This window comes from Lampetra planeri, chromosome 20, assembly GCF_965212315.1.
Source record: "Lampetra planeri chromosome 20, kcLamPlan1.2.h2, whole genome shotgun sequence".
NCBI classification, from domain to species: domain Eukaryota; kingdom Metazoa; phylum Chordata; class Hyperoartia; order Petromyzontiformes; family Petromyzontidae; genus Lampetra; species Lampetra planeri.
This window is the reverse complement of record NC_136126.1, coordinates 3,042,385-3,057,056: the sequence shown is the minus strand read 5'-3', so window position 1 is coordinate 3,057,056 and position 14,672 is coordinate 3,042,385. Positions and strand designations below refer to the sequence as shown.

At 44.1% G+C, this 14,672-nt stretch overlaps 1 protein-coding gene across 1 annotated transcript in view; it reads left to right on the top strand.

Moving 5' to 3' along the window:
* LOC144724284 (collagen alpha-1(XI) chain-like) overlaps positions 1–14,672 on the top strand; it is a 165,860-nt gene that overhangs the window by 64,245 nt on the left and 86,943 nt on the right. Inside the window, exons 12-22 of the mRNA XM_078603271.1 lie at positions 2,501–2,587; positions 3,190–3,246; positions 3,932–3,985; positions 4,522–4,575; positions 5,019–5,072; positions 6,993–7,046; positions 7,628–7,681; positions 8,580–8,624; positions 9,421–9,474; positions 9,613–9,657; positions 12,505–12,558. Coding sequence (XP_078459397.1) covers positions 2,501–2,587; positions 3,190–3,246; positions 3,932–3,985; positions 4,522–4,575; positions 5,019–5,072; positions 6,993–7,046; positions 7,628–7,681; positions 8,580–8,624; positions 9,421–9,474; positions 9,613–9,657; positions 12,505–12,558 — 612 coding nt within the window. The remainder of the gene's footprint in view (positions 1–2,500; positions 2,588–3,189; positions 3,247–3,931; positions 3,986–4,521; positions 4,576–5,018; positions 5,073–6,992; positions 7,047–7,627; positions 7,682–8,579; positions 8,625–9,420; positions 9,475–9,612; positions 9,658–12,504; positions 12,559–14,672) is intronic.

The window sequence follows — 14,672 nt, the reverse complement described above, 5'->3', positions numbered from 1 at the left end:
ATTGTGGTCATTAGTATTTGTGAACCTATATCAATAACTTTTTTGAGAATGAAGTAATTAAAGGAAATATTGCAATTTAAAGGTGTCATTTCAATGTTGCTAGTTGTTCACATCACTACTATTGCCATTACATTCAGTGATTTACGGGAATTACGATTTACGAGTAACATTAGTGCACATTGCTAAGTATTCTGTATGGTCTGGTACGGGCGTAGATCCATGAGGGGTGACACCATGAGTGACCGCACTGGGTGATACCAACCCTAGTGACGCCACTGGCTCCAACCCTCTTCATTAGCAGGGTTGAGCAAGGCTTGTACCTGGATGGGGAATGACACGTTTTTTCTTGTGGGCTTGGTGGTAGGAGATGGCATAACCGAACAGCAATACTTTGAATCAATCCATGCAGAGAAATTAGTGCCATCTCCTTATATTTGTGGGATTTTATAAATGCGTGGGTTTTCTCCGTGCATTCCTGTTTCCTTTCCACACGGAGCCAAGCGCTAACGAATGCATCCGAACGTACAAATGTGACGTACCGCGGGCTCGCTCTGAATGTTAAGGGTCCCGTGACATGATTTGCACGTGCACGCGCCTATAGCTTTAACGGCCCACAAACGTGGATATCACTGGGAAATTCTGTTTTATAATCTGGAAAATGCCGTTTAAAATTTTTCACTTTGAGGACAGTGTTATTGACAAACGCATTGCGTTTTTTTTGTGATTTGTCAGCAATAAGTGTATTTCATCCATTATCACGCTCGACCAGTTTTAAAGCGCATAATGTTGAACTTCCCTTATCCCGTGGAATACCATCAATGCCTTCGAAAAAAGTCTCATAATTTCACGGGGATCATTTCCTCAAGTGATGGACTATGACCAAGTCAGCCAGAATGAAGCTGATCTCATTTGATCTTCTAAGTGAAGCGAGGGTTTAACCAGCTTGCAGCCGAGGATCAGAAGGAGTCTGTAATTGTCTGGCGGCCTTTGATGTATTTGGGAGTCCACAGTCTGCCACTTGGTTTCCAGTTTACTCTTTTGTTGGTATAGGTGCTGTTTAACAAGTGAACTGACATTGCTTTGCTCATACCAACGGTGGAGGAAGGGCCTAAAATGTTTCCTGAGTTCCAGAGAGCCCATCCAGACGCCAGAGGGCATTTGTGCCTCCCCTTCCACGCTGGTCACACACATCATGGAAGTGGTGGAAGTACCCAAACTAAAACTAAAACTTTTTTTTTTATTTTACCAGTTAAGGGCCCACACAGCTACACAGCTCTTTTATCAGAAGCGGCCTGGCCACACATGAGAGCTTCAACGAAGTAGTCAATCACGTGGACATTCACAGCAGCCAAAACACTCAAAACGCGTGACGTTGAGTCTAAACGTAGAGGGGGGAAAACGGGAGGACCTGGATAAAAATCCACACTACCACACTTTACCCCACCGCACAGGACCTACCAGTCGACAACTTGTGTCGTTATGAAGCTGGGTGGACAGAGGCGGTGGGATGAGGTAAGGGGCGAGGGATTTATTAAACTCGCCCATTGTTTAAGTTGCCACGGCTATGTCCACTACAGCATCCTGTTTAATTTGATTAATAATAATACAAATTTGCACTTACTCTTTGATGATTTCGGTGAAGTCACGTAGAAAGAAAATAAATTAAATAATAGAATACGACGTTTCGATGGCAATACAAGCGATCGTCATCAGGTATGAATGAATGAGAAAACAAGTGGAGTGGGAAGCAAGTGGGAAGCACGTCCTTGGCATTGTGATCAATTCAATACATTTGGGATGCAGTGAATAAAGTTTAGAACTTTTTAAAGTAATCTACGCATAATGCTTCTCCCGTGCTTTCCACTCGATTCCCACTCGCACCCACTCGCTTCCCACTTGCTTCCCACTTACTTCCCACTTACTTCTCATTTGCTTCTCCCGTGCTTCCCACTCGCTTCCCAGTCACCATATTAAGTAAAAAAATGTCTTAAGGCGGGATTTAAATAAACCGAGGGACTCAGCAGATCGAATATTTGATGGAAGTTAATTCCACAGCTTGGGGGCGGGGGGGGTAAGACGGAAAGAGTCCCAGCCACTCATTGAACGCAGATTCGAATCCATTTGTATTTTTCGCAGAGTTGTTCAACTCTTGGTACACGTGAAAGGCCCATGGAAGTAAATATCACAGAGTTACCTCTGATTTCTGGTCAACACTTAGGGGGGCAGCACATGTCTTCTTCAAGCCATGCCAGAGAGTAATGCTCATTGAGTCACAATCACAGTCGTATTTTTGCATTCTAAGAGTAAGAATATTTTACTGAATTACACTTCGAGGTCATGTGGATAGACTCACCACCTAGGCCAGAGGAATGTGGAATTTCCACTACCAGATCAGGGCCGTAAAAATGGGAAACGACCACCACCTGGACGGTCAAGAAATTCAAGCTTGACTTATAATTTTCCGAAACTAAAAACCAACTTGCGTTTTGTTTTCTCCCAGTTTCGTTTTGGCAGCGACCCAGATGGCAAAGGGCCGGCTGTCTCAGCCCAAGAAGCTCAAGCCCAGGCGATCTTGCAGCAGGCGCGGGTAAGCTCTGCCGGCACCATTCCCATTGCGTGCGATTGGAAAAATTAAAGCTTCTATGAGATGTTGGGGGGGAGGGGGGCGGTGTGACGTGATGTGACGGAGTGCAGGTGTCCTTGTTTGTCAGAAGATGTCACAAGCAAACGGAGTCGCGCGGTGTTGGTGAGCTACGGGTGCCACCTGGATATGGGCATCATGTTTGCGCGAATCGCACGTGCGGAATCCGGAGACGTAACGCCGTGTCGTACTTGTCGACGAGTTTTTTTTTTCGCCCTTGTTGCTCTAACAAAGGACCACCAAAGATTCGAGAGTTCGGCGCCTGAGTGAGAGAGCGAAGGAATCCTGAGGATAATTAAGGTGTGCGTGCGTGTGTGTGTGCGTGTGTGTGTGCGCGTGTGTGTGCGCGTGTGCGTGTGTATGTGTGTGTGCGTGCGTGTGCGTGTGTGTGTGCGTGTGTGCGTGTGTGTGTGCGTGCGTGTGCGTGCGTGTGCGTGCGTGCGTGTGTGTGTGCGTGTGTGTGCGTGTATGTGTGCGCGCGTGTGTGTGTGCGTGTGTGTGTGTGCGTGTGTGTGTGTGCGTGTGTGTGTGTTTTCCGTCACGTTCAGCTTGCCATGCGTGGCTCTCCTGGTCCAATGGGCTTGACGGGAAGGACAGGCCCTGTGGTGAGTAACATAAACATTATGCCACTTTATTCATTAATGTGACGATTGTGACGAAGTGTGGTACTTGTTAAAGAAGTAGGTTTTGGTTTGCATTTGATTTAACGGGACTAGAGTAATGGACAGTCTTTGTGTTATTTTTGGATTAGAACAAAAGTTAGTTTTACTCAGTATATTACATCCGATATGTTGTTTTAAAAGATAAAAACGGAATGTTTTGCACTGATGAGCAATGAGCTGGTTATTATTTCCCATTTACAGCCCTGAGCCAGTGGTGCCAATCCCTCATTCTTATTCATATTCTTGGTTCTTGCGGTAAAGTCACGTCGATAGAAAATAAAAGTAAAAATTATAAAATCAAATAAATTAATAATAAAAATAAATTTTACATAATGACAGCAAAACTCACAATAAAAAATAAAATTAGTAAAATTAAAATTTAAAATTTAAATAAAAATAAATAGAAAATAGTAAAAGCAAAAAAACCTTATTCTTATGGCAGGGGAAAGTGTATGCATACGACGACCGCGGTTAAATTCCCCACAAAGTTCTTTTTATTTTATCCAACGAATCGTGTTGATGGGCTCCTAACCTGGATTTGAACCGGCAACCTCCCGATTGTAGGCCACTGCCTCTACAGCTGAGTCACCTGGCAGGTGGATTAAATGCATCGTGATTTCGTTTGTAGGGTATGCCAGGTGGGTCGGGATTGAAGGGAGAAGCTGGAGATCATGGACCTCAGGTGAATGAACGCATTTCACAAAACCAAACAGCTTTGCTCTTGCAAAAATAAAATACTGAAACTACTCAAAGATTCTCTTTTTACATGTTTAAGGCCTTGAATGAGTTGACTCCTAAATATCTCTCCACTCTGCTTACGTTTTATATTTCACTGTGAAAACTTTTGATCTGTTGATTCTGGTCTACTCATTATAATTCCGAAGACCAGGCTTTGTTGTCCGATGGGAGACGGAGGCTTTTTTTGCAGCCAGGCTCCACGATTGTGGAATCCCTTTCCTCAGTCCATGTTACACTTTATTAAAACCACATCTTAAAACTCACCTGTTTATACTGCAGGCTTTCTTCTCATGTAAAGAGCTTTGAGGCCTCGCGCGAATTGCGCGAGTTTATGAATATATTATTATCTGTCCAAAATTAATGTTGTTGCTGCATAAATAAAAATGTTTGCAATGTTGAATTCGTAAATGACAATTGGCACGGCGTTGTATGTCTTCGTGCAATGACAGTTGTTTGCTGTAAATGTGCTTCATAATTCAGGGCCCAAGAGGATCGCAGGGCTCACCAGGACCTTCAGGAAAATCTGGCAAGAGGGTGAGAAGATATCGTGATTTTAATATGTTCTGAATCCGGGTGGGGCATTTTTTTGCCCTCCACCTCTGCCCCCCCACGCCCCCATAAATAAACTAAAGAATCATTACGTGCGCTGCTAAATGAGACACACAGTGACACGGCATTTTTCTTCTTGGTTATTTCGGTAAAGTCACGTAGAAGGGAAATAATAAAATAATACGAATAAAAATAAAACATAATATAAAGTTGTATTTGTATTATTTGATTATTTCCATTATTTTATTATTTCCATAATATTATGTTTTATGTTTATTATTTCATTATTTCCCTTTTACGTGACTTTACCGAAAGAACCAAGAAGATGAATCCCTGCAGTCACAGGGCATTTTGCCAAAGAGCGTTGTCATTTCTTTGGGACCTACCATTGCTCGCACCATCTGTTCAATTTGTTTCTTCTTCTTCAGGGCCGAGCAGGTGCTGATGGATCAAGAGGCCTCCCTGGAGAAAATGGCATTAAGGTGACACAACTGTTATCATGTAATATATATGGGTACATATATATTTATATTCTGCTTTATATATATATCACAGGCCCGAAGGCCCAAAACGCCAAGCAACTATTAACAGACATCACCAGTTGGAGGTGTAATCGACAAGAGTTAATGTGTTTCTTAAATTTAGCAAGATTATTTGAAGAACTTACAAAAAAAAGAGAGAGACAATGGGTTTGGAATTCCTAAGTCAAGCAGTGCCGAGGGAATAAGCAGAGGGGAGAATTGTTGTGACCTGCAGTGTGGTGGTTAAACGGAGTGTGATGGATGAGACAAAACGGTCCGGGTCTGTTAGATTGAGTCCTCACCATAGGGAGAGGAATCAACGAGTGTAGTTCGTGGCTGCAGTGGCCATGGTAATAGTGATCGAATTGTGATTTGAAAAAGTATTAAATACAATATTTAAGACCTGCAGATAATTTTTATGTGATATAAAAGTCCACGTGTTTTTGGTACGAGGGCTATTCAACACTGTCATTTGTGTGATTACTAAACGTGAGCAAGTGTGTATACTTTAAAATCAGGAGGAGGATATGCATGAATAACTCTACGTGAAGCTACGAATCACATTCTAATAGCGTTCAAAAATACCACCACACTCTTTGTCGAATGAACGAACGTAGTGTTTATTTATGGACGCAAAGTCGTGACCACTGTTTGAACCCATAGCCTGCCAGTGGCCCCCTAACTAGCCCTGGGCCAATGACGAAGCCACAATGTAATTCGATTGTTGTTCAGAACACTGCAATTAATATTTATAGTTTTTTTATTCTAGGGCAACGACTATTCACATAAAACCTACCTCTTCCCTTCTATCAATGTCTGTATCACATCTGTGAAGCATCTCAAATATTTAACATATCTACACATGTATCAAGGATGTGTTCCCAGATTGGGATTATCCCTGAATAATGACACAATAGGGCCTAAATATGAATTTTTGGACGATTAGAGACGTTTTTTTTTGTTTCAGATTGATCCAAAAAAAGTGACATCACAGGAAATTGTTTTACTCATATCGTGGAACAAAGTATTATTTCCAATAAAAATGATACAGATTTTATGTATTTAGCTTTATGAGATGACTACGTTACATGTGTACATGTGTTTTTGCATTACCAGTATTATTTAACAATTATTTACAGCCCTTTGTCAATCCATTGATAGATGAAGTGGAGGTGCCAGGCCTATGATCCGTCCAAATGCTGCTGCTCCATCTATACCTGCATATATATATATAACAAAGATGTAATGATCTTCTTGGTTCTTTCGGTAAAGTCACGTAGAAGGGAAGTAAGCTTTAAATCGAAAAGATGTAATGGTTAAGCTTCATAAACTGGAAAATGGTCTGTTACATTCTATTACCAGGCAGCTATTAAAACCAACAACAGCATGCAAGAGGGTTGTAGGAACCAACACCACCACGTCGCACTTTCAAAACGTCCAATTTCCCCTTGCGCTGTGTGCATAGCCGTGCGCTAACCACTGCAACGTTGTTCATTGTGCTTGTTCGTTCACTATCATCATGCTTTTTTAATCCGTTATTTTCAAGGTTGTCCGGCTAAGGTTAAACGCGATTATCTGTCTGTCTGTAATGGATTGATCGTGATAACACTCTTAAAGATAATCCAATGCTGCACGAGCAAAACTTTAGTTAGAAAGTGGTGTTGCTATTTGGGACTTGCCCAACAGAAAGCCGGCCACATTGACCAAAGGATTGCTCGTGCCCTTCCCTGTCAGAGCCCCGTGCTGCTTCCTGCGCACTTATCGACGAACACTACCGTCATCATCGCTCGTTAAATACTTCAGAGGACAATCGCATGTTGAGAAGTATCTCCAGTATCCGCGCATGTGCAAGATGTCCCCCCCTTGTTTGTTTGCGATCAGGGCGACCGAGGATTCGATGGCCTTCCCGGACTTCCTGGAGAAAAGGGCAACAGAGTGGGTATCATAGCATCTTCACAAGTCGATACACATAGCATTGCCTTTCTGTTTACATTTCAAACGAGGTAACGGTGCTTGATTCTACCACAGGTACCGAACCCATTACGGTGCAGTAGGGGGCGTTGGTAAGATTTTTCGGATGGAGCCCCCCCCCACCCCCCAACTCGCCCACCAATCAACACCTCTAATTCCCATGCCCCTGGCCCCCCACCCAGCTCCATTGCCCCCCCCCCCTCCACCAAAAAATGCCACATTGCACACACAGAGAGAGAGATCACATGTCCATGCCTCGAGTCAGCACAGTGTCCGTACGGCATTTGTTTGACGTTGTGTACCAGTTGCAACTGTGTTGATAAGGCATCGGTTTCACATTGTGTATCGGTGTGTTTTGTCACCCCAGCACGGCGCTCATGTTCCCCGCACACATTCATAATTTCGCCTGCACGGTATCCATGCAGCAGCCTGCACCCACAACCCCCCCACCTCTGAAAAACTTTTGCCCACCCGCCCCTACCCTCCCCCCACCCAAATGGTTCGTACCTTGTTAATGTTGATGAATGGACTCTGTCTGTCATCAGGGAGACGTGGGCCCACCCGGACCTCTGGGAATTGCTGGAGAGGATGGCGAGAAGGTAATAAACATTCGATTGGAACAAATAACATCGATTCTCAATCTGAGATTGCTTTTAGTTGCGTGAGCTCAGATATATTTATAATAATGCTATTAAAAATATTAAAGGTAATTTACAACTCTCTGTCGATCAATTGCTGGACGAATGCCTCCCTTCGCCATGCATGTCTGCACGTTGAACTTATTTCGCACCGTACGTAGCCAATCGTGCTAATCGCCATGTCGGTCACACAGTGGTTGCTTTTTTCTTTCAACCATACTTCACCACATTCGCCGGCCTTGAGTTTCGTGAAGTAGGAACCCGTGGCCGTTTCCGTTATCACTCACAGCTGATGTTTCTCGCGGCTGGGAATGGAACTCAGTCACTGGGTTTATAAGGGCGGTGCGCTAACCGCTGTCCCACTGGTCCATCCCCAGATTCAACCCGTGTTACACAGCGCAATCAACATCTCGGTTTAAATGTTGCTTTCGTGAAGAAACTAGAAATTATGAAAAAAAATTACGGAAATTGTATTGCTCTGTAATTTGTTTAACCCCACCGCTCCGATTTACGTGGTTGGCTACGTACGGTGTGAAAGAAGTTCAACAACCCCCCCCTCCCCCCGCGTTCTTCGTAATGACCATGGTAATGTTTATCGTCTGCTTCACAGTGGACGTTAATAAATCCCCCTGACGTCATTCGCAAGAGTAGGCCATTGTGTGCCATTGTCAGGGTCCACATTTTGCCACTTTAAAAAATGACCCCTAAATTACTCAATTGGGATTGTACACCCTCTGACTGACAGACGAATGCCCCAGGTCGCTCTTGCAAATGAGACTTAACCTGCTCTCGTGAGTTGTCACCTGGTTAAGCAAACTAACCGAAACTAATTTAACCCCCCCCCATTGTATTCATGTAGGGCTCGGATGGTGATGTTGGACCACGAGGAATTCCAGGGGAAGCTGTGAGTATAGAAGCAAAGTATGCAGCTGTCCGCACGTAACAAACACGTACACGACATTGCTATTGCGGTTTGTGAGTCTCAGTGGCTTATGTAATCCCACAGTATGTTTAACCTCGATGCAAGGACTTAATTTCCAACTGGATATTTTATGGGTCGCTGGTAGACTGATGAACTACCGCCGTCATGGCGAGAGTTAGAGTGGATGTGGTGTGATGGGTGTGGGAATAATTTCTGGGCCGCTGACCCAGACAGACAAGGCTGAATCTCATTCTTTTCCTCAGTGTTGTAGTGAACACTTCATCATCATCATCATCGTGATCATCATCACCATCATCATCGTGATCACCATCATCATCGTCGTCATCGGCCATTGTCATTCCACTGCTGGATTTAAGGGCCGCCCCATGCTGCCACCATTTTTTAAATTTTACTTTTATTAATTTAAATTTTTTACCTACGTGACTTTACCGAAAAAAATCTAAGAATATGAATCCTTGCAGTCACGAAAGCTTCAAATCTAGAATCTGCCACCATTTCTCACAATCCTGCGATTTAATAATCCGCCCGGCGTCTGCACAACGAGCCCATCAAATCACTCCATCATCTCGTCCTCGCCGACGCGGTTTCATTCCTTGACCGTCCGACGTCACCCGAGCAGCGACGCGCCTTCTGCCCATGCCCCACTGACTTTCTCAACGGTGCAAAATGATGTCATTAACCGGGACATGCTTCTCCAAACTGTTGCTTAATTGTTCTATCGTTGTCATCGTTATTATTATTATTTTTTTTTTGCCAGGGACCGCGGGGTCTGTTAGGACCCAGGGGACCGCCGGGGGTGTCGGGGATGCCTGTGAGTATTATCCGTCAAGTCAGCGATACCAGACGCGACATGAAACTCGCTCGCAGATCCGTTATCTAGAAAATAAATGACAGCCGTGCTTAAGCCATTACTATCATTGCGACGTAACTTGATTGCTTTCTCCGGCAGGGTCCCCGTGGGACTGACGGCCCTCCTGGAGCGAAAGGAAATTTGGTAGGCCCGATTTTTATCTCTCATCGTACGCGAATAGCCAATAACATTTCTGCCAATAAAATATCCGTGCGCTAATACAGATTACGTTTCGACAGTGCATTAAAAGACAATAAACACGCGGGGGTGGGGCTTTACGCGATAGACAGCGCTTGACACGCTTGCAATGAATCGTTGCTTTTTTTCCGCAACACGAAAGACACGTTCAGATTGACATGTCCGAGGAAGTGCGAGCACTTACTTTTTTTTGGTAATCTCCGCTATGTCAGCCCGAATTATACTTCTCCAAAGGCCGTGACAAGAGATCCACATGCTCCTCTTTGATATTGCCAAGTGTTTTCAGTGGTTTCACCGATCCTCGCAACTTTTACCCAGAAGGCACCGTCTCACTCTGCAGCAGAAATGCCACGAGTGTGAATTTGCATTTTATGAGCAAGCAGAGGCATCCCTGTGCAACAATGCAGGAATCACAGTGTAATTTTATTGCTTGCATTGGATTTTTTGGGGGTCCCTCAAGGTGCTCAATATCCAGGCTGATAATAAGCCGCGCGGGCATGTGATGTGAATTCACAATGCAGTGGTGCGTGCACTTCTGTATAGCTGTACAGTATTAAGACATTTTTTTGTCATACCGCGTTGGCAGTGATGATCGAGTGCTTATGTAGAAGGGCCATTGCTTGAAACGTAATCTATTAGAGAAAAAAAACAATTCAGGGCAGTGTGTTATTGATGAACGTTGCTGGGTTTTTTTGTTGTTGTACAGTATTAGGTGTATTTAAGTCAAGAGTATAAGGTGTAAATTTCAATTTTAAGCTTTCGTGACTGCAGGGATTCATATTCTTGGTTCTTTCGGTAAAGTCACGTAGAAGGGAAATAATAAATAATAAAAATAAAACTAAATATAATAAAATTCTCACGACGTTTCGGCCACAACGCAAGCAGCCGTCCTCAGGTGAAAAAACAGAGCTGTCGGAAAGACAGCGTCCCAATGAACACTGCTAAGCTTGGCAGCGCATTTTTAAGCTGGGTGGGAGGAGCAGATCGCCTTGACAAAGGAGTTTACATAGTATTAGGTGTGTTTCATTTCCATTCGGTGCGTTAAATTCGATCGCTGCAGCACGCCTGCACTTCGTTCTCGTAATTGCGTGCATTTTTTTTTGCATTAATACATCTGTACCAAAACGAATATCTTGAATCGTAGAATTGCCATCAAGAAAACTCTGGACCGGTGTTGACATGCCACATCGCATCGGCACAATTAGGCACGTTAAACAATTGCTGCTAGTTAGCGCAAGGCCAGTCGGCTTACAGAATAACACATTTCATGGTTACGTCGTAAAATATAGAATGGATTCCGACTTATTTATATAATTACCCAGAATCTTCCACACAAGTGCGTCACGAGTTATTTTACAATATTGCTTTCTGTTTATGATGAGCCACCCCCCCCCCGCCCCCTCTGGTTCGAGATGGAGTGCTCCAGTCAATAATCCATGGAGAAATCATTAGTCATTTTTAACCGACCTGTCTCTACTGATGAGACTCGAAATGTTGAAACGGGTGTCGAGTTTTCTGATTGGGAAAAAAAAAGATGCGGTGAGCTAAAATAAGCCTGGCAGGCCAATAACAGACAGACTAGAACATATCACGTATTCATATATGTACGCAAATACATACGGGACGCCTATTTCCTCGTTTTATTTATTCATTTAATTTCCCGCCCCCCAAAAAAATGCCTCTTGCTAAAATCTCCAAAGGGGCAGCTTATCGGATTGCACGACGTGTTGTCCAATTCCTGAGGAAGCTGCCTCTAGCGCGGAGCGAAACGTCGGGCTTCGTGCCGAACGACGACAACAACAACAACAACGACAACAACAACACGTCGCGACCCCGAAAAACAAAAATACCCTTCTTCTTGGTTCTTTCGGTAAAGTCACGTAGAATGGAAATAATAAAAATAATAAAACATAATAAAATAATAATCACGACGTTTCGGCCACAACGCAAGCAGCCGTCCTCAGGTGGAGAACAGGTCTGTCGTTGTGGCCGAAACGTCGTGAGAATTATTTTATTATGTTTTATTATTTTATTATTTTATTATTTCCATGCTACGTGACTTTACCGAAAGAACCAAGAAGATGAATCCCTGCAGTCACGAAAGCTTTAAATCGAAAAATACCCTTCTGCACGAGTGTCTCCAAAGGGGCTTTGTTCGAAGTAGATTTGCTTTCACTCGGTCCTTCCAGCTGTCGCAAACGCCTTGGGCTCGTGCCAGCGCTGCCACTTGCCATCCGCGAGTCGTCGTCGTCATCGCCGCCACCGCCGCGTGACCGCGTTCCCGTCTGTGTCGCCCGCGTGTGTGTTTGCCGTCGACTTGCCTTCGGTTGAGTAAACACGAAAACCTCTTTTCCAATCTTTGCCCAACTGCTCGCGCTGCCCTCGGGAACAGCCGAGCGGACCCCGGCACCTTTGGTGAGTTCATCATGTCCGGGCAAATATGGATAGCGAGGGTGTGCGAGTGTTCTGTTTGAGCTTATCTGAGCTCGCACAGCACTCTGCTCGGTTCTGCCCATTGCAGAAAGGATGGCCAGTAAAATAACTTATTCGGTAACAACTGTCGATATCTGTCTCCGGTGTGTTTTTGGTTTTTACCGTGGTGGTGGTGGTGGTGTTTGCTACAATGTACGATATTCACTGCACGGGCCGGGAGCTTCTTCAGGAAGCCGAGCAGTTTCTCAAGAAGCTCCCAGGGCACTGTGCGAAACACGGGACATAGCACGGCACAAACCTAACAGGAGGTGATGGTTCAAAGGGATGCCGTGTGTGTGTATTCTCTCTTTCTCTCAACAGGGTCCACAGGGTGAACCTGGGCCCAATGGACAGCAAGGGAACCCAGGTACCCAGGTAAGAACTGGTGTCATCGTCATCATCATCATCCATACAAGTATTAATAATCATCGTGCAATCGCACACACCTACGTGAAACAGTATCAATAATAATCAGGAATCAACATAATTTACAGCTCTTGTAAATCCACTGCTGAATGAAGATCCCCCCATGCCGTGTCACAATGTGGAGGTTATTTGACCATACTTTGGTGAAGGGGTGCTCAGCAACGGTTTGGTTCCCACTCTTCAACTGCCCTTCGCCGTGGCCAGGAATCGAACTCACGTCGCAGAGTTTATTGAGCAGTGTGCTAATCCCTGTGAATGCATGCCTGGTAATTGTCCAGCTCGCAGTCACACTCTCGACACCACGAATGCATTCTACTTGAGAGACGTTCCGGAGTTGAGCCCTTCAAAACCATCAACAGAGCACCATCATCGGTCTAAGCATCTCGGTCATTGTTGTTATGGCCACAAATAGCCACCACTCGAGTGCCTAGTGGTCGTCCAACAGCATTTGCGCGGAGTGGCCAAGCGTGGTTGGCACGGGCCCTGGTGCAACACATTAACTACCCCACTCCCACCCTCCTGTCCAATTTCCACCCCTCATGATAGCCTGGCATCTGGGGCCCCTGCGGCCCATGGACCTATGAGTATTTGCACCGCCTGCACACTTGATAACTACGCCGCTGTAAAATTCAACTTGCTCAGAGCACCACCAAGCCCAAAAGCGATTCTTCACCGACCTATAAAAAACGAATTGAGTGCCATTTCTCCTTGATTTGTCTTTGCCAGCTGCGAATGTTTACAATAAATCACACGTGCAGTGAAAAGCTAAAAGCAGCATCTGTAGCAGGGATATGTGGTGTATTGTTAATGTATTGTATCTTCAAGTGGGAGAACATGTGTTATGTATGTAAATTTATGTACACACAGCACTGCGAGTTTCCACATTGCCGCTTCACTGATCGCACGAGTAAAATTACCGGTAAATTGAAAATAACAACAGGGGAGCTCTGTTTTGAAGTATCACTGAAATTAACGCAATATCTCAACATTTCGGTCCGCTGAACTTCAAGGAAGCATTGTGGTTTTTAGTGAGCAAGTCTTATACATACTTACGTATGCATGCTGAACTTCTTTTGAACCGTACGTAGCCAACCGTGCGAATCGGAGTTGTGGCAAAGAGGAGGGGGCGTTCGGTGGTGAGCAATGTCAGACGGTGAACTGACTAGGGTACTGTGAGTCATTGTGGCAACTGAACATCGGCTGAAATGTCAAGGATCTTTCTTTCCTCTTGGTGACAGTAAACAATATATATATTATCATGAACCTGTTATTTTCCACAATAGAATAAGCACTAGCGGTAATGTAGCAACACTGTGTGGAGTTTACGTGCAAACATATGTGTGTGCCTGTGGACAATGTTGATGCTTTCATAGTCATTGCATGGATTCCAATTGTTGGTTTAAATAATTATACAAGTGCTGAATGTGAAAGAAATATAGTCATCTGGATGTTATCGATTTAGGGCAACTTTTATAAAAGCCTATCAGATTATGCATCAACAATTAATTGCCAATGTTCATTCAGAAAGTTGTTTGAAAGAAAGAGTTTTTGTTTTTATTTCAACAGAGTGTAATAATATTGTCTGACTAAAGGTATATTTACTGGCTCGTCGGGGCTCCACTGCTATAAACAAGGACTCAAATGCCAATTTGAGATTGTACATCCTTGGAAAGTACGTATCAGAACGTAGGTTACCATGGGAATGAAATCTCAAGTGAAATAGATGTAAACATAGATGAAAGCGTGCGACGCAACGAGTTATTTGTGGCCAAAGTGGGAGTCAAGGAAACTGTTTGATTCAAATACTTTGGAGCGTAAACAATGATTTGTACAAGTGGCTTTGCTCAATGTTTAAGTAGATTGGTACAACTGCTTTTACGCGTTACACATATAACGGTGGAACTCGTTAAATGTAAGCACAGCTAATATATGTGTTATTTACATGTATCCGCAACGACGGATATGATTGTTGCGAGTGATGTACGTTAGTGGTGCATTTCAGTTTGTTAAAATAATTCCTCATGCCCCATGGTGCTCAAATGTTTAAGGTTTACAATCGTTTT